The sequence below is a fragment of the Cydia amplana genome, chromosome 12 (assembly GCF_948474715.1).
Source record: "Cydia amplana chromosome 12, ilCydAmpl1.1, whole genome shotgun sequence".
Classification (NCBI taxonomy): domain Eukaryota; kingdom Metazoa; phylum Arthropoda; class Insecta; order Lepidoptera; family Tortricidae; genus Cydia; species Cydia amplana.
This window is the reverse complement of record NC_086080.1, coordinates 7,690,984-7,712,395: the sequence shown is the minus strand read 5'-3', so window position 1 is coordinate 7,712,395 and position 21,412 is coordinate 7,690,984. Positions and strand designations below refer to the sequence as shown.

The window sequence follows — 21,412 nt, the reverse complement described above, 5'->3', positions numbered from 1 at the left end:
TGCTAGATTCACATCTTGCAACGATGTAGTCACCCTACAAGGGACACTAAATGATAAAAATGAAACAGTACTTATGGATTCTATGGATGGACGTAACATTAATAAAAGGATATCAAAATCTCAGCTCAGTCCAAAAAAGTTAGTACATGTACGGGAATAGTATGTAATATACGGCCCAATTCGAACAATGCTTATAAGATGTCCCAGCGGTACGATACCGATCTGTCAGTGTCAAAAGTGTCATTTTTGGTTGAAGAAATGTCACCTTTGACACTAACAGATCGGTATTGTATCGCTGCGACATCTTGTAAGAATTGGGCCGAGAGATGTTAAATTGTTTAAAAACTTCAGCAAGTGTATGTCACACACGAGGTATAATTATAATTCCCGTTTGATGTAGGGTAAAAATAAATGCACATCACAGAATAAGGGCCAATGTGTTCGTTAGTTTAGCGCCGGGCGCGGGGGGAGAGGGGGAAGGAGTCCATGGAACGCTTGGAGCCGATGGGGAAGTGGGAGAGGTCGATCTCGTCCATGGGGTAGTCCGGTCGGTTCCTCTTCTTGTCGTAGATCGACCTGGAATATAATACAAACATTAGCAGAGCTTCAAGTTTCCCAATGGAAAAGTCAATACTAGAGGATGAAAATTTATAATGTCGTGGGTTATTCTAAACAATGCAGAGATTTAACAAGTGCAGAGATTCAAAGTATAAGTGTGTAAGTTGTGTATTGTATACAACTTTGTATACGGAAATACAATACAAAACGGAAATTAGCACCTCTTCATGTTCTCATTGACCAGAAGGTAAAAAAAAAATGCAATGTCGAGGATAATTTGTAAACAATATTCTATGGAATAATTATTCTTCAGAATACTAATAGGAACTGAAGAATACCTTACTTTAATATTCCTGCCGAGATATTTAGTTAATGAGTATGAAATAAATCAATAATAAGCAGGTTAGTAAAAAAACTCAACAATAATTAGTAGGTAGGTATAGGTACAGTGAAGTCAAAGAAGTTCATACAAGTTTTTTTTTTTTGTAAAACGATCTAACATCCGCAGTTTTGTTTACCAACGTTAGAGGAACGTTGAGCGGTTAGTAAACGATGGACCTACCGGACAGAAAACGAAATTGAAACCAAGTTAAACAAAAAGTGACTGAGTGAGTAATAGTTGAATCAAACATTTACTTTACTAGCGCGCAGCCAAATAGTTTGATCAAAGTACTGGTAGTTTTGTTAAAAGAATTTGTAAATTAGAAGCACGCGATCATTTCGATTGTACTTCACGCCCTCAAAGTTTCGGAACTGTTTAAATATAAGTTCAGTTTACTAGTAGCTACTGAAATATTCCACTATAAACTAGCTTGATAGCACCAAATTGTATTGTCAATAAATATTTACATATTGACATATTAATATTTACGTACATATGTAGAAATGTGTATGTTTATTATATGTTTCATAGAGGTGTACTATTGTAAGTAGGTTAAATTGACTAGCAAGGTTGGACTGACTAGGAAATACAGTTGTATATTAATAAATAAGTGATATTTGTAAACTTGTTTGACATGACAATTTCAGTGAGCGATATTGACCTCAAAATACAACAAAACAAATAAGTATTATACTTAACTTTTATATTGTTCTATTATTTATTTTGATAAGCAGTTGGCATAAGGAACATTTCTGCATATTCTTACGATTAGGTACTAAATAAATAAGTAAATAAATTGCAATTAGTACAATTAGGTAAACATTAAATATAAATTATTCATAAACGAATATTAAAGCGGAAAAACATAATTAAACATTGTACTTTGATTCATTTAGCAGTCTCTCTGACTCGCACGAGTAAAATAATATGAGTAAAGAACGAAATTTCAAATTCAAGTTGGGACATTTTCAATTGCCATTTTGGGTTCACTGAAGCAAATGATGCGCTAGTTCCAACTAAAAGGGGCACCTGTGTTCTATTAAGGTTTATTAGTGTTACTAAAAGCTAGAAAATAATAAGGTTTCAAGTCACTTAACTGACAAAATAGCGGATGTTCTAGAAACGGGTGTTTCCATTGACTGTGCGTGAGTGAGTTGAGTTTTTTAAAAGCCAATTAGGTTGTGGTCCCAGTACTAGTTTTTTAAACAAACTCAGTCCCGAAACCGGAAATTCCCATTCAATCCCGGGAGTATTCCCTAGAGCGAATCTAACGGGACCTCGAGGTCCAAACTTATACCGATTTGCCTAAGCCTTTAGCTCGTTCTTGCATGGCAATAAATTGTATATTACCTAAAGTCTACTTTTTTATTCCGTAAACTAAAATGACATTTCATAGTATGAACATCATGTGTCATTTCATACTATGAAATGTCATTTTAGTCTACCGAATAAAAAAATAGACTTTACTCCTACAGATCACATAGATAAAGCATATAAAATCAATCGCGATCACCCACAATGGTGATCCTATACTCAAATATATATCACTCTAGTGTGAGTACACCAGCGCACACTTTTGTAACGTTCACGTATACGAATTATGACCTGTTAATTAAAAAAAAAACCGGCCAAGTGCGAGTCGGACTCGCGCACGGAGGGTTCCGCACCATCAACAAAAAATAGAGCAAAACAAGCAAAAAAACGGTCACCCATCCAAGACTGACCCCGCCCGACGTTGTTTAACTTCGGTCAAAAATCACGTTTGTTGTATGGGAGCCCCACTTAAATCTTTATTTTATTCTGTTTTTAGTATCTGATGTTATAGCGGCAACAGAAATACATCATCTGTGAAAATTTCAACGTGAGATACAGCCTGGTGACAGACGGACGGACGGACGGACGGACGGACAGCGGAGTCTTAGTAATAGGGTCCCGTTTTTACCCTTTGGGTACGGAACCCTAAAAATGCAAAAATTAAGTTTCAGGGGTTATATAAGATGAGCTATGTTCTATAAAATGTGTAAAACAGATTGATTCGCAAAATTGCTTTTTTAAGCGGAGCATGTGTGTGGTACCTATTCTAAGCTTACTCCAGAATGGAATAAATTCCAAATATGATTAAAGTTCTCTCGAGCATTTATAGATTTTAGTGAACATTCGTATGTCCGATGTGTGCGTCCAACAAGAAAAATCAGACAGATGCAGGGTAATGGTGGCGTTAACACCATAAAGAATTCGCTCGTCTCTTCGTGACTATAGTATGAATGAATACGCTTTTTGCATGCATGAGTGATATATGTTTTATCCGCGTCCATCTGGACTCATCATCCGGCGGATTTTGTAATACAAAGAAGGTACGAACAGGCAATTCGAATGTGAATAAATTTAATTCTATAAATCAAATCATATCCATATAATATGTATGAGCCCCGCGGGCCTAAGGCGTAGCATAACTCAAATGACTCATTCATCGCGCTACAAATCTACGCCGTAGGTGCGTAGCTTACATACTTCAGTCATACTTAAGGTTGACGACGAAGCTAGTTTAGTAAAAGGGGTTACATGGGATTAATGACCTCTCGAGTACTTTGGGCCGAAAGGAAGTGCCGAAAAACGCAGTTAAGGAAGCCTCTTAATAAAGTTAACTGACGATTTACTTGAGATCAGAGGAAACTGTTGGTTGAGAGCATCGTTGTGGAAATGCTGGAGGTATTAATCCATCTTTATTCCATACATACTGAGTACGAGTAGGTTTTTATATGGTTTGATATTTTTGTTTGATATGATGATGAAATGCTATATTAAGTGGTAGTAACTTACACAGGGGTGTCGAGGTAGTTGGGGCCGAACATGTGGTAGAACCGCTTGGCGTAGGGGAAGGGCATCGACGTTTGGTCGATCTCGTCGAAGTTGCGCTTCCTCATGAAACCCAGCTCGGATCTGCCGGGAAAAGACGATTAATATTCTAGAAAGCAGAAGATAATATAGTAAATAAATGTTAAATTAGCTCATTCACTACCAGCCACCCGCTAGGCTGGTTCTATATTCGTAGGCGCTTTTCGGTACATACGGTTTTTCCCGTGTTATCAGCTACGCTCGTAGCGCGTAGCTCTCGCTGGCACTGAAGGTGTTAATAGGAAAGGTACGGACATGTTACAGATACGCAACTCCTAGATAAAATATATGTAGAGTCCGCCTAAGCTAACTTTGCACAGGCTTTGATAGAAAGTGTGGCAGTGTCATTACAAACTTAATAATGACAATTTTAAAACAAGGCCATACTAAAATAAAACAAATGAATGCTTAAACTCTGAACATGAATGCGCGCCTGCAAGGCCCGTGATTGTAATAATCATAGTATCCTATGTATTTATTAACCGAACATCTTGTTAAGGCTCGCCTTATGAAACGTGAGATAATAAGGTAAAAGTGGCAGGTACAAATTAGGCACTTTGATAGCAAAATCGGCGTTGTGATATTTATGTCCATACTTTAGTTTAGTATATATCTATCTATCATACGGGTCTCTATTGTTTCCCATAAAGTTTTAAGTCATAATGTATTGTTTGTCCGCATTTTCGTTAGTCACCATTTGGTTTTTCTCAGAAACGCGTAACTTTTCAGGATTGTCATAAAACAAACCTAACCTATCTATAGGGTAACCTTACGGAAATCCTGAAAGTTAACGGTTTTAGAAGGTTTCATTAGTCATAATTATGACTTTCAATAATTATGTGTATATATCAAACAAAGGGCCTACATATTTGTTTTATCCTCATCCTTATATTTCGTTTGCCAATAAATGCCGTGCGAGAATTTCGAACGGTACGTACAATCGAAAAAGTTTTATGATTTCAAGCCGCCGGTTCCGACGCAACAAGTGAAGATACTCTTTCAGCCTTTTCAACTAGCGTTATGGAAATCTGCATTAGCCGACTTAATTAATGAGATAGTGTGACGCATCACTTCAGTTAATTAAAAAGTGTGTTCTATTACTTCTACTGATGACATCCAAGCAATTTTTTTGTTCGCGAAATATACTGGTTCTTTGAATTCATTAGCATTGTTCTAATGTATAATTACATTATTTCTCAGGCTTTTAAGACATTGCGGGGAACATTTTACGAGGTGCTTAAGTGTCTTTTATTTGTAAGGGGGGGGTTCTAGTCACAGAAATATGAATGGTTCTAGTGATTGAGAAGTATATTTGTCACCTTTATTGAAATGTGTTGATTATTGTAAGTGACATATACCTAATGGGCTTCGATAATTTGGTTTCAATGATGTTCCAAACAAGCCAAAATATAAACATAAACCGTAATAAACGCCTCACGTGAAATAGTGCGATGCGTGCTCTATAAATAGGTAATATGCAAATGTGTCAAAACCTAATAAAACTTCACCATATTTACGATAATAACATTTACCACTACCTTAATTAATTTACCCGTCACGTTTTAGTTCAATTATTTAGATCCTTGTTTGACAAACTTTCACCCGATTTAAACTCGATTTACCTTTAGTAAACACGTAGGATGTAACATTTTAATTCTCATTTGAAGGAGAAATATAATTATGTATACCTAATAACAATGCCAAATAGTTATTTTACTATTAAAAATTGTTATTCCGAAAATGAAGAGGTTACTTAAATACATGACAGATGTGATCAACAAGTTTGCCCTCAAATATTAACGAATAGAAAAATGCTAGCCAACATGCTATAATTCTAGCTCAGATAATGGCTACTTACCGGTCGATCTCGTCGAAATTGCGCTTGGGGGGCTCTCCGTAATATCCGTAGCCACCCGCCAGCGCCCACATCTGCTTGTCGCTGTACGGGCTACAAATGAAACGGTCATGACTATGGAACTAGTCGGTCATTTAACACATTCACTGCCCCCGACACACATGTGCGTCCACCGTCATACAAGTTTGTTCCTAGGTCACGCCCCCTGGCAGTGAATGCGTTAACACGACTTCCATTTGATACAGTTTCTAACTTGAGGTTTATTGTTTCACTATGATACCATATTGTCGTTCGTGCATGATATATAAATAGTGCACGATGATAAGAGATGTATATCTTTAAGAGTTACCGTTTTGTAGCCTTTAAATACCTGGGGCCCGTTTCTCAAAAGCTTGTAACTTGTTACAATACAAGCGGATATCACTTTTTGACCGCTTTGGTTAGAAGGGGACTTCCACTTGTATTACAAGTTACAAGCTTTTGAGAAACGGGCCCCTGGTGTGATTCGTGCCTAATCGCCAAATAAGAAATAAAGTAAAATAAATAAATAAAAATGGTTAATTATTAAACTTTCAGATAAAACAGCATTAAAATGATACCATTCACAAAAAATGAATTTTAGAGATTCATATTTTCTGATGAATACGTCATACATAACATAAGGCATAAAAAGTGTATTAAGGATACTTAAAACGTCCAAACTGTACGGAGACATTATTCCCCTTGTCCCATGTTTCGAGTGACTGAACAATTTATTTGTTCAACTGTTTGACTCCTGTCCCTCAAACACATGGAACACTCCCGTGGAACACTGTTATCTCAGCGCGGAACAAAGGACTCCGAGGGTCAGGCGAGGCCATTAAATGAGCAGTTGGCGTTAACAAATGACTGATAAAGATAATGGCATGAGAAATAACAACCGAGTCTCTGCTCGGCTTTGTAAAATTGAAACTGTTAATTCATTTAAAATTTTAATATTGTTTGATTATAATACACAGCAGGTACTTGGTTTTATTTTACGTTCAATAAAATTCATAATTAAAGTAAATGCTTGATGATTGATGATAATGTCCTAGCCGATTTTGACCATAGCAACTGTCCCTACTGGACTCGGCATAAATATTTTTATAAAATTTAATTTAAAATACATGTTATGTTAGGTATGTTAGAGTGTAGCTACTCCTTTCTCGATTGCGCCCTTTAAATAACTTGAGTACCCAATTTTGTTACCAAAGGTACGAGCGTACTTTGGACATGTTATCATACCGCCAATGTGGAAGTGGCCGACAATGTGGAGTCTAAGTGGCTGTAATTTTGAGCGGGTGATACATATGCATGAAAAAATATATGCAACTCAAATACTTACTAATTATTTATGTGAAATAACCTCACATTATTCTGCCTTTGCTACATAATATTAAGGTATTCGTTCATAGCGTCCATAGAAAATAATGTTTCTTTACCATTGATTAAGGGCAATATGGATTGTTATGCTGCTAAGGCAGTTAATGTGCACTTTATTGGACCATTGTATGCATCGCAGCGGGGCCTCAACCGCTTTCTCTGAATAATCTACCCCCCGCGCGGAGAAAATACCCTTGAAAGCAAAATCCGATTTATTTCAGACAAACAGAGGTGCATTCCAGCTCAATACTCTGACCCACTAGCGTTTTGTAATGTCCCAAATGAGATTAATTTACCGGCAGCTGTAGTAGCTGGGAATCTGCCTATCGATTTATTGGAGTTTCCGAGAAATATGACAATGCAACGCTATTGCAAATTGGTTTAATAGGCGCATTCCATTGATTCGTTACGTTGTATAATCCGAATGACAAACAAATAACTCATGGTGATGATACTGATGAGGATTATTGAATAAAAACGGTGTAAGGTAAGCGACAAAATTACAACATGATATAGCATAGTCAAGTGTTTTAGATGTCACTCGGCTCATTATGATGCCGCGTAATTCAGTATTTTCATTAAGTTACGATTCAACGTGTCATTTTCCTTTGCTGTCAGACCAATAGATAAAAGTAGAAACATACATTGATTGGTGAGACTTACTTGCTGTCGTATCGCCGAGCCAGGTAAGGCAGAAGACCAGAGTGGTGAGTTTCACGAACTTGCCTCACGAGACTACTCTCCTCACTTGGGGCCTTGTGACCTAGTTATCACGTCATCAAATTTAAGATTAGTCACACATTGGCACGTTAGCTGGAGGTAACGGTTATATTACCGCCAGAAAACGTTTAAAATCATGTCATATCAATCCAAAAATATGATTCTTACCTCCAAAGGAACTGTTATACAAAAGGGAATAAAAGGCGAATGTGTCTGCAATAACTTTATTTCTATGTTATGTAGATCGAATCTAACATTGACATTTAAACAAAAATAATTTCAAGGTATCACATGTTGCGTTGTACGATGACGAATGATAGGTAGGTATACGTATGTTACAGGAGATACATTTTAACTGTAGTAAGTATTAATTTGGCCGATTATACAAAGTTAGCGCCGCCGAGCGCGTCTAGCTGGCGGACGAAGTTGCTGCCTCCGAGCGAGTCTAAGTTTCTAAGCAAGTTGTTGCCTCCCAGAGCGTCGATGTGCCTCTTGACGAAGTTCGGCCCACCGAGCTGATCTAGGTTCTTCTTCACAAAGCTATTGCCGCCCAAAGAGTCAAGGTTTCTTACGAAGTTTCCTCCACCAAGAGAATCTATGAACCTTGTCTGCCTCTGGGGGTAAACGTCTCTCCCAACAAGAGTAGAACCTCCAACGCCGTTAACATTTCTTCCAAGCATAGATGAACCTCCAAGGCCGTTAAGATTCCTCCCAATTAGAGTTGAACCCCCGACGCCATTCACGTTTCTGCCAAGCATACTGGATCCTCCGATACCGTCTAGATTTCTGCCAAGCATTGTTGAGCCTCCCACTCCGTTCAAGTTCCTACCGACCAACCCGGTTCCGCCTATACCTACCAAATTACGATCCCCAAATGCGTTGTCGTATTGCATAAGGAACCGCATGAAATCCTCCAGCTCTTCCTTTTGTTTATACCCTGTAACAAACCGGCAAATCTACATGTGTACAGATTAAGGTCAAACATGAATCATAGTATAAAGTGCGTAATCATAAAATAGTACTTACCACTCTAAATGGAAAACGGATGCACAGTGCACAGAAGCGTTGTGAGACTGTGATTAATCGTTGTGCGAAGGATCAGTGAATGATTGGTGCGCAGATCCATCACCGGAAGAAACACAGGTATCAGGTCACAGGTGGGTGTATTTACAAAACAAAACATGTCAAATGCGAACTTTTCAAAACTCGTATCTAAGTGAAACTTGAAAAGTGGCTACTAAATAGCGCATTAAATTATTTAACTTGCTTTCACGTTACTAAAGTTCATAATTCATTAAAAAGATATACGAGGTTTAAAAAGCTAGTGAAAATTTTGTGCAAAAAAGAAATATTCGTGTATCTTTTGGTTAGTGCGAATGCGGGTAAAGGGAAACAAACAGAGTCACCATTCGATATGCGATTGGCGTTAACTTGGAAACAAAACTCGTGATAAAAATATTATGCTTCGTGTTGTTAAGTGGGTAAAAGTGTAGGGTAAGTGTAAAAGTTGTGGAGGTGTGTTAGGAAAATCTCATTGGCATACCCAGTGTGCGAAAAGAAGTAAAGTCACTCTTTATGTGAAAACATTCTGTGATAATTGAAAGTTGTGTCGGATCTTACCGGAGTCGTAGCGATCGGAGTTGTGCTCGGCGGCGCTGACGTCCTGTTCCTGGTGAACATTCAATAGAAAGCAACTTGCATAATTAATTCAGGTTAAAACTTTTTCATAACATCTTATTTAATATATAAAGAGTAGACTGCGCAATAAAATACACAACAAAGTGTAAGTACCTATTAATTTATTAGCAGATATTGTCTTTTGGAGTATGTGGTTGATAAAAAAAGCTCTTGTGACCTTTATTAAGCTTGGTTTGTTTGCGGGGAATTGTGGAAAAGCGTCATAAGCTCGTCAGTCCGAGTTGTTATTTGAGTATGAAGCCCCAAGATTAAATATCTGATTGGGGCTTAACTACCTAGTTATTATACGCGTCGGAACAGAGCGCCCGCAAAGCTCTTGATGATTCGAGGAGTCTACAAGTTATAATTATTATGTTATGACCTTCTTTAGACCGAGTAAAATAGAGGGCAATACCTCGAGTTTCAACAATATACCACTTAGCATAAACGTCACAAGTAATGGGTATTAAATTAGAGTCGAAATACATCTCAAATACTTATATACCTTTCCTTTAACTTCTCTTTACATAAAATTTGTATTATTTTAGTATAAGTTTTGTTTACTCAAGAATTGAGCACGCTATTTGAGAACGCTTTGATAAATTAGCGGAAGGCAAAATATATGTTTAAAAATATTCGATGTATATTTATTTTATATTTCCGGCTTGTTTCACGAATGAGTTACCTGAGTTACCCATTAAAACATTGAGAGAATTATAATATCCTAGTTATTTATATTCGAATAAAAACGAATAATTTAATAAATAATTCATCTTGTCTAACCAAAAAGCATATTATATCAACATTATTTTTTAGTAGCAAAACACAACTGTTCTTTTTATTTCAGACAAGCAAAACTAAATTACGTATTCTAGGAACTATTATTCTACAAAAATATTGTATCCTGCCTGCCTGCCTGCTTGTATGGCGCAATTGTGCATGATTATAACGATACATAAATATACATCGTGGTTTTCGGTGCGGGAATGATTTCGTGTATTTATAACTTTGTTTATTGTAAAATAATTACCAAACTATGAATTAAACGTAGGTAGTAAGGTCCAAATGTGCTTTGAAATGTTAAATTAGTATCGTTTTTTACAGTATTTGGCTAGTGTAAAACATTCCCGCTCCGAAAACCCCGATGTACGTACATAAGATTAATTAACACGTTCCAAGTAGCGCTACTTCCGTAACAAGACTAACAAGAGACCCCAGCGTATAGCAACAGTAAACCCGCAACATCGTCTTGGGCCCTCAACTAATTCGCGGCACATTTTACATACACAGCTAGAGATGTATGTATAACCTAGCTAATACTGATTTATGTTCAATTCTCTCGGGGTATTCTTTGATGTTCAGTTTTAAGAACATTTATAAGAATTATAAGCAACATGAAATCTGCAGTTTGTTAACTATGTAGTTTTATTTTGTGTATGTTACAATCACGTATATAATTACAAGCGTATATACAGTGCTCGAGTTTTAAAAGGTCTTAAATATAAAAGTTTCCAGTTATTCTGATGCGTTTCTAGCTGCAGTGTGAAATATAAAAAAGCGGCCAAGTGCGAGTCGGACTCGCCCATGAAGGGTTCCGTATTTAGGCGATTTATGACGTATAAAAAAAAACTACTTACTAGATCTCGTTCAAACCAATTTTCGGTGGAAGTTTACATGGTAATGTACATCATATATTTTTTTTAGTTTTATCATTCTCTTATTTTAGAAGTTACGGGGGGGGGGACACACATTTTACCACTTTGGAAGTGTCTTTCGCGCAAACTATTCAGTTTAGAAAAAAATGATATTAGAAACCTCAATATCATTTTTGAAGACCTATCCATAGATACCCCACACGTATGGGTCTGATGAAAAAAAAATTTTTGAGTTTCAGTTCGAAGTATGGGGAACCCCAAAAATTTATTGTTTTTTTTCTATTTTTGTGTGAAAATCTTAATGCGGTTCACAGAATACATCTACTTACCAAGTTTCAACAGTATAGTTCTTATAGTTTCGGAGAAAAGTGGCTGTGACATACGGACGGACAGACAGACGGACAGACGGACAGACGGACAGACAGACAGACAGACATGACGAATCTATAAGGGTTCCGTTTTTTGCCATTTGGCTACGGAACCCTAAAAATGCTATCTTATTTAACATCCTAGTCTTCTCAATAGAAATTCTAGAAACGGAAGGCCCATAAAACTTCATGGAATTGTAGTCTCCGCACAACAACCATAAGTAAAGTTAAATGGGGATTACTGTGGTAACGAAATATGCATTTTCTGGGCAAGACTTAAAGTACATATTTGTTTGAGTACCTGATGAGCGTCAGCATTGCAGCAGACTAGGAGAGCCGCGAGAGTCACGGCCAGCGCTCCGCCGGCAACACGCATCATGGTCATCTAAGGAAACAAATATAATAAAACAAAGACCCAAAATACTATTATAATAATAGTGACTATAGATCGAGCAGTATTGTCTTAGCGTACATACTTAATCTGTGACTGTCATATTTGGTTATAATTTTTGAGTTACCAGTCTAAATATGTACAGTTTATCCCTTCTGATCAATTATGTACAGTAAACAGTAAATTACCTTTATCCATGGTAGGCAGGGATTTGATCTTGGCGTTATTTTTTCCCACTTCAACTCTAAACAAAAAATCTCAATTCACGTTTAGTTCCGATTTTATTTGAATACTACTCGTACAAACTACAGCGTCTTTTTTGATTATAGCTTTAGCCTTATCCTCTTTTAACCTTTTAACCGCCAGCAATTTTTGATCGAGCGTGCTCGTGTCGCCACCGACAGTAATTGTACCACGCAGAGTAAGGTTGGCATAGTTACGGGAGTTATAAATGTGCTTTAAAAACCAAATCAGATCTTTGTCTTATTTATCAGACTGTGGCGAAATGAGCTGGATATGTAATGTCTTATATATCAGACTCTGGCGGTTAAAATTATTTTGCCTTAGTCCTGTTTCCTTTTATTTCACGCGGCGCTCATTAAGAATGCATACTTGCATGTTTTAACTTGAGAGAGAGGTTTTAAAAAAGACGTAAGACCTGAAAAATATACACTAAAGCCTTGAAAATAGAAGTAAACTTTAATAAAAAATACCCATAACGCGACCTCAGGGTCTGGTGTAAAGTGCTTTAATTACTCTGCTCGTTATTTTTTAAAAGCAGTAGAATAAAAGAGTTTGATACTTTGTACTGCTAGTTGTTATACTTATTAAAGTAAGTATTATCGCCTAGAGACTAGTATTGTGTTGATGCAGTCGAAAATAAATACAAATGTACCTACAACAAACATTAAAAGAGTGATTGAAGTCGGACGACTTCTATTTTCCAGTTTAGTTTGCAGTGGTTTGCAGTGACTTGATATTATAAGATTTTATGAATCATTCATTCATTCATTCATTTATTCCTTTATTAGAAGCGCTGGTGGCCTAGCGGTAAGAGCGTGCGACTTGCAATCCGGAGGTCGCGGGTTCGAACCCCGGCTCGTACCAATGAGTTTTTCGGAACTTATGTACGAAATATCATTTGATATTTACCAGTCGCTTTTCGGTGAAGGAAAACATCGTGAGGAAACCGGACTAATCCCAATACGGGCCTAGTTTACCCTCTGGCTTGGAAGGTCAGATGGCAGTCGCTTTCGTAAAAACTAGTGCCCACGCCAATTACTGGGATTAGTTGTCAAGCGGACCCTAGGCTCCCATGAGCCGTGGCAAAATGCCGGGACAACGCGAGGAAGATGATGATTCATTTATTCCTTTATTAAACATAGTTTTACACGTCAATTAGGTACATTTCATATATACAACTATATGTCTATATATCTAAATGAAGGCGGTTAATTACATATCAACATTTGTATCGTATTATAGTTCACATAGTTCCCCATACATAAAAATAAGGTATGCCCGCTTTTAGACGTATTTGTTAGTATGGTCATAATTTAAATTTTATCGCGACATTTGAAGACCGCAGAATGAATAAACCATCTCATAAAGTTGTATAAATTGCATTCCTTTGGTGTGAATAATAATATACTCCTACTAATAGTCCTCTCTGCAGTCTCAGTGTTAGTGTCCACGCTTAATGAACTTATCTAATTATTGTGTTTGGTACCTAAAGTTTTAGTCTTTGAATTATTTCTCGTATGCACCGATTACGTACGAAAAGAAAAACTATCAGTTAGAATTTTGCCCTTCCGCCTTTACATTATGTGACATCTATAGGGAGCGTATAGGCTCTGACCACGCTAACTTTGTACAAACCTGACAGCAAGAACGCATGTAGCCTTTAAGCTCCATACTTGGCGTAGCACTTGGCATTAAAACTTCGCATGGTCGGACTATATTTGTGTTCGAAATATGCCCGCAAATTATACCTATATGCACCTATCAGACGTAAAAACTTAAAAAAAAACCGGCCAAGTGCGAGTTGGACTCGCGCACGGAGGGTTCCGCACCATCAACAAAAAAATTTAGCAAACAACCGTGTTTGTTGTATGGGAGCCCCGCTTAAATATTAATTTTATTTTATTTTTAGTATTTGTTGTTATAGCGGCAACAGAGATACATCTTTTGTGAAAATTTCACCTGTCTAGCTATCGCGGTTCATGAGATACAGCCTGGTGACAGACGGACGGACGGACGGACGGACAGCGTAGTCTTAGTAATAGGGTCCCGTTTTTTACCCTTTGGGTACGGAACCCTAAAAAGTACAAATATAGTGGAACTTGTGTGCCCATCAGTTTACACAATAAATGTATTTCCTGACTCTAAGATCTTATGATCTTAGTTTGAATAGCTTACTAATTTCTGAGTAATTGTGAGGAAAGGATACATTCAAAACGTTGGAAGGTAAGAAAATACACACTATAGTTAAATAATCGTATTTAGCCAGTTGTAGGCATTTTGCCATATTTTGTTTCTAAAATTTTAATGACCTCACAAAATTTTATGGGCAGTTAACCAGGAAATAGGAGCTACGATTAAAATTAGGAAGGTATAAGCCCTCTACCTAAATCCTACTTTTCCTAAAGTAATTTGCATACTTGAGTATCTAAGTGGGAGGTCATATGCAAAGATGTCTCGTGGTGGTAGTTAATTTTTAAAACGCAAAATTGGTGAAAATAATAATATAAAATATATAGGTATATATTAAAAATTTGTTTTACATACAGGCTATCCGAAATCCCATTTTAGGATCTGTCAATTGCAATGCAGTCTTTACAGCCATATTCGAACTTTAAGATACGTCAAATACTAGATATTGAAACGATATGGATTGGATATGTCAGTGTCAAACAAGTGTCAATAGTAACGTTTCTTCAAACAAATACGTCACTTTTGACACTTGGGGCCCGATTCGGATTTTGTAATAGACATCTATTAGATATCTTTTAGACATCGCCAAGATACGATACCGATATGTTTAAAATCTAACCTGTCATATTTGACATTTCCGCGATTCTGGAGATACTCTTGAACGATTTCCACAAGATATTACTTAGAGATCCAATTCACATCTAATAGATATCTAACACGATCTATCGTAAAAGTGACATTGGTTGCCGGAATTGCGCTGCAAAAAAGAACTAGTTGAAATCTAAACTATAACGTATCTAGAATGGATCTAGTACGTGTCGTCTCTTGTGAATATCTTGAAGTTCAAATACGGCAGTTGTTTGACACTGATATATCTTGGTGATGTCTAATAGATATCTAGTTCAAAATCGGAACCGGGCCCTAAGTTTTCTCATGAAAACCTTGATTATGATTGGAAAAAATTAGAGTCGATTAGATATTATTTTTGTTATTCTTGGAAATACAATATTTGAACGATAATTTTAGTCAATTTGTTTGGAATCTACATGGTAGGTACACTTCTGTTGAGTCCTATAAATAATATTTTTTGGCTATTTTCAAGAAACTATGTTACTTACAACAATCACAAAACTTACGACGCGACATTTTAATGGATTTTCTCGGAAATCTCCATATCACCACAGACCACCTAATGACCGTATGCATATGAAAGGTCGGACATGATCCACTTTTTCTGCTGTAGAATCACTAAATAAACGGTTACTTATTAGCCTTCTAAGATGTTTGGAAAGACATCAACGCGCATCTTTACTGGAACGGTAGCTTCTAATTGTTTTCTCAGGAACACTAAACCAGTCACTAAACTTAATACGTAGTGTATAAAACAAAATATAAAACCAAAATTAGACTATTGTTAAAACTATTTTGAAATATGCATAAATCATTTGCGTCTCAGAGATAAAACATGTAATAAAATAATAAATATACATATATTAGGGGGACATCTTACACAGATACGATCCGAGTACCTACCTTTAGAAGTACCTAGTTAACTTTAACCAAATATAAGTATCTAGATAAATAAACAGACGTAATAACAATAACCTGATCATAGTAACTTTGAAAAGCATACAATTAACCTGGAAAAGCACACGACTAAGGGCCCGATTCGGATTTTGAACTAGACATCTATTAGACATCACCAAGATACGACAACGATATTTTTAAGATCTTGCCTGTCAAATTTGACATTTCCGCGATTCTGGAGATACTCTTGAACGATTTCCACAATGTCTAAAAGGTCTCGTTATGTATTTTTAGATATCAAAGCGATTTTAAAACGATCTTAATACGATAATTTAACGTAAAAGTGACATTGGTTGCCCGAATTGAGCTGTAAAAGATATCTAGTTGAAATCTAAACTACCAGGTATCTAGTACATATCGTACCGTTATCTTCTCTAGAACGGATCTTGTTTTCCGAATACCGCGGTAATGTTGCAAAACATCGGTATTTGACGACCTTCCCTCCGCTAAGGCGGAACCTCGACTGAGAAGCGTGTCGTAGTAATTTATCGGAAGCGTCTCCCGAGCCTGTCGGCATATTTCATCCTTCCCCACACGACTTTATTGACGTTATCGAGTTAAGTATCAGTTACACGTGCAGCCAATCACGACAATTACCTTATATCTCAATAAATGAACCGTAATTTATACAATTGACATATATTTTTCTATTTTTAAACATAGTAGGCTTGTTGAGAGAGGATTAAAATAGAGATTCTGTGCCCTTTAACGTTAGATGTAATAAAGGCATGAAGATGTATTTTTATAGAAATGTGGTTATAAATGCATTTTGGAATATTTCTAAATGTTGCAATATATTTTGGTTCACTAACGATGTATATTCAATAGTTGTTTCTGTTAAACCAGGGGCTTCACTTCTCATTAATTTTCATTAGTTATGCTGTATAAATATTCAATATCCGGGAGACCGAGCTTTGCTCGGAAAACATATAAAATCTCAAAAATACGGTTTCCCAGAGATAAGATCTAGCTAGATCGATTTTTCGCCCCCGAAATCCCCATATACCAAATTTCATCGAAATCGTTAGAGCCGTTTCCGAGATCCCCGAAATATATATAAATAAATAAATATGCAAGAATTGCTCGTATTATTTTATAAACCAATTTTAAATGTAATAATCAATCGACTCTATGTGTTAGCCAGGCTTTCATCTATCTCCAATGTCCTTTAATTAAAAGCATTAGTTGCGTTTGACTGATTTTCTGGCTTTGATATATTTAAAGTTATGTATGCAGCCATCTGGAATGTTCATAGCTAGTGAACTTACCCTATCAAATATAGCTTGTTGCAGTCGTCTTAATAAGAAATTATCTGACCAGAATCTTTCCAAGTCCAGACAAACTTTTAAATTAATCTTGCTGACCATAAATTTGTATATTTAAAGCTAATTGTGACCATCAATATGATATGTGTATTAGAATTAGTATTCACAATAATTAGGCTTCAATTTAACTTAAAAAGCCACAGGGTTGAGAAGACATTATGTCTTGAGTTTCCCGAGGGACGATTAAATATAACCGTGTCAAAATCGGTCTCTCTTAATTAAGATTTACATCCACGATAGCCTTTAAGTTGGGTAATGCGATCCGGAGAAATATGCTTTACAACGATACAGTGATACAAAAAGGCAGATATTTATGATTTAAATCATAACCCTCCTTTTGCGTTACCGTAGTCGGGTAATTAATCGTATAGCAATATAGTCAAATAGGCAAAACATATACTTATTTTCATAGAGCATAATATTTTTGCTTTATTTTCTAAAAGTATGAGCACGTCTCGCCGTCAAACGTTATAGTTACATTTTAGCGAAGGTTATTGTGAAAAGCAGTGTAGGCTGTAGGGGTGGGTGTAGGAGAAAGTTAATAAACATATACAAATAAATAAATAATATATCTAAACAACCATAGATAAAACATAAAATAAAATAAAAGTAAAACATAAAATATATGTAACTAACAATATACTGTGGATCTTGGTTATCTTAATAAAGAACTTTATTATTATTACTATAGATAACAAGAAAATGAATATCGTGCCATTATTTTGATATTCTATTTTTTGTTGCTGACACACTTAAAATTGAGAAGGTACAGTATTTATGAAAAAAAATGAATGGAAAATTTAAGCAGCATTGTATGCACTTAACTGATAAATAACTACAAATTAAATGGCTGGTTCCCGCCTGAAAGCCGTAAACAGGGCGTTCAGTTTCACAAAATATCATAAAATACGAGTAAGGTATATTCGGGTATTTCCGAATGACGAATAATAGTGGCGGATAATTCCGAAAGCTGACTCTTACTACAACGGAATATGAGTGATTTTACAATGATTTTCGGGATTACCCGATTTCCGGAATTACCCGAATAAACCTTATGTCTGTTTAAAACGTACATTATTAAAGCACGCAGCTTACATTTTTAAACAATTCGAGTTCAAGAAACACGTTTTTTGGAAATTATTAAATCTTATAACAAATTTTGTAAGTTTAAGTTTTATTTCAACTGAAATACCTAAATACCATCCCAGCAAACCTTTTTTTTATGCCTTTTACTCTAGCCAGCACAAGCTGTACAAGGGAGCAACACCTGTTGACACTGCCCCTACCACTAGTCTTGTTTAGGCACAGTCAGTAACAGAATATCACTTTCCGGATCACTTTCTTACCACATGCGGTATTTATAAATACTCAGTACTTTGTAACTTATAGGATTTATTGACGCACGTGTTACTGGTGTTATTTTATTACTTATTAACTGTATTGCACTGAATTGTTTTTTCTTCTTCTAATATTATATGAAGGGAAAATAAATCAAGTTGATGAGTTTTTGCACATCCTGGTTTTCTTAGAGTTTTGCTGTTTTAACCATTTGACATTTACTTTTGTACAAAGTTTCTGTTTTAGAAATTATCACCGAATTTTGGCTGTTTTGCATGACTATGTAACGAAAAAGAAAATAATTTGGATTATTAATACAGGAACAGTAATTCAATTTATCAAAAATGTATAACATTTAATTAAGTTTCGGTCAAAAGTTTTCAAGTTGCCTAACTTTTTACAAACGATACATACCCGGCACAAAATACGTTATAATGCTTTTAGATATTTATTTTTGGCATAAAATACGACATAAAAATTAGCGTACCTCAGTGGTGTTGGTGGTGGCTGGCTGCGGCGGTGGTTGGTGGCGATGTGCCGTGGAGGCCTCCGCGCGCCCTTATATACCAGCCGCTGGGCGGAGCGACGCCCCACGTTGCCTTGCACTGTAAAAATTCGCGTCAATTGTTTTATTTCACTTTATTAAATATCATAGGCACTGATACACGCCTTTTAACAATTTACAAGTTTATATAGTTTTTGGTTTTAAGGCTAACTTCAGAAGCATTTACAAGTTGAAAAAAATCGCTCAAGATTTCCCGTCTGAGTTTTATGTAAAGTTAACAATTACGTACTAATTTAAATTAAGTAAGAAATGACAGTCAAATTCATATTCATCAAGACATTAAAAGAAATGTTGTACTTAATCAAAATTTTATAATAAAAATAATTAGCCTCCGCCCGCGACTCTGTTCGGGTAGAAGTTGTTAAAAACTTTGAGTCCAATTTTTCCCTACTTAAGGGATGAATTTCTAAAATTCCTTTGTTAGTTAAGGTCTACAACATTCGAAGAATATAATTAAGTTCCGAGTGTTAATGTGCTACTTTTATTGGTTTAAGCTGTGCATTATCTGTTAGAATCGATATAACGCGATATATATTTAAAACAAATAAAATATTTTAAATGAGTTATATAACCCATCAGTATTTTATCTATTTTGTAACACTGCTCAAAAATTTAATGTCCATACGTATACGCATTTCCGTTACTCTAGTGAGTGTTAAAAAAACTAAACATACATATTTTCTATGGAAATTTGTACAATAAAAGTTAAGTTGATGGTTGTGACTTTTAATTGACAGTTAGAGTTAAACATAACTCGATACACAAAGTTTAGTAAACTTCGTAACAAGTTATAAAATATATTGATTGATCGGACGTAGAGATAAGTTCAAGTTAAAAAAGGTAGTGCCTGTGCATATATTTGGGTGATTCTTATTCTTATGCATTTTTTGTGTAACACGTAAGAATAGCATGTATTTTTGTGAAAATAAGTAAACTCTATATCAATATACTTAGCAATTTACCTCTAGTTTTAGGTCAACCTAAATGTATTGTCCTAAGAGGTTTAGAAACATATAAAATAAAAATTACAAGTGCGAAATGTCACGGACCGTGTAGTGTGACTTCCCCAGATTTGGTGATATTTGATTTTTTTTTTAAATATGAAGTGATTTTGCAATAATTTTTATCAAATATAAAACACTAATCCTTGTTCTACAACACTGTTTAAAAATTGTATGGATTTATAACGAAATTATATAATTTTAAACAACATACATTTTGTGATTAGTTTTCGCGTCACCACCGCGCGTGGTAATATAAACATGCAGTACTCGGTAGAAACTTATCTTTACTACTGGCAGCCTTATTAAAGTTTTTTTAGAACAGCAACACTGTGTTGTTGTCAGGTTTACAAATGGCTGAAGAAAGAAGTTTTGTCGAAAATTATTTATTTGTGTTCATTTGAAAAAACGGTCAACCTTAACGCGTCACCGCCGTGTTAGAGTTTTCAAAGTAAGTTGCAGTTTCACGTTATTCAGATTGTCAGTGTCATTCTTCATTCGTTTGATGAATTTAGAGGCATATGCACTTTTCAGAAATGCATTTTTATTAGCTACAGATCATTTGCTATTATTGCCCGACTGTCAAAGTAAAAAAAATGTTTTTGGCTTGTATGTATGTATGATTTGTATCGAATTCTTTGTCTCGCTCTACAGCCTTTATAGTTTGACGGATTTCAACGTCTGAGCTATCATTAGGTATGTCGTAGTCATAGGAGTGACTTAGGCTATGTTAAAATAACTACTAAAATCAAAATAGCCGAGTTGGCCACCAAAATGCCGAAATGTAACGACTGAGGGACACTGTCACAACCGTGTTTATGTACTCATTTTATTTACCTTTCCTGAGGGTATTAAGCTTGACCATATGAATCAAAAAATTGCTTTTTGTATGTACTTTTGATATATGTAATAATATGTGAAAAATAAAAACGTTTATGAAAATAATTTTTTTTTGACATAATTTAAGAATCACCCATTTGTGTGACCTCTGAGACGTCTTTTAACTTGTTTGTGTTGTGTAACAAGCGTGTGGTCGCTTTAAGATACATAGTTTAAAAGACACTTCATCGGTAAATAATATTTTTAGAAGAAAATGGAACGTATAAACACTGAGGAGACATTATAACCATTTTCAAAGATATTTGTCGCGAAGTAGATTCACTAGACTAGAGAACACATAATCTTGATGATGCATAACCGTTTTACAACTGGTAACTGCGATTATAATTTAAGTGGCATTCGGACGTGTATAATCTGA

The 21,412-nt window shown here is 35.7% G+C and overlaps 1 protein-coding gene across 2 annotated transcripts; it reads right to left on the bottom strand.

Annotated features, from left to right (window-relative positions):
* Positions 1-401: 401 nt before the first annotated feature.
* LOC134652886 (orcokinin peptides-like) lies at positions 402-19,259 on the bottom strand. Of its 2 annotated transcripts, XM_063508078.1 has the most exons (7): positions 19,076-19,211; positions 11,816-11,899; positions 9,435-9,483; positions 7,758-7,857; positions 5,694-5,783; positions 3,761-3,880; positions 402-576 (listed from the first exon to the last, which is right to left on the bottom strand). In XM_063508078.1, exons 2-7 carry the CDS (start codon positions 11,897-11,899, stop codon positions 450-452), a joined length of 570 nt encoding a protein of 189 aa, XP_063364148.1. In that variant the 5' UTR covers positions 19,076-19,211; the 3' UTR covers positions 402-449. The 2 variants fall into 2 exon arrangements, with proteins under 2 accessions (XP_063364148.1, XP_063364147.1); XM_063508077.1 differs by lacking the exons at positions 402-576; positions 3,761-3,880; positions 5,694-5,783; positions 7,758-7,857 and adding an exon at positions 8,025-8,751 and having other exon boundaries at positions 19,076-19,259.
* Between the last annotated feature and the right edge of the window lie 2,153 nt (positions 19,260-21,412).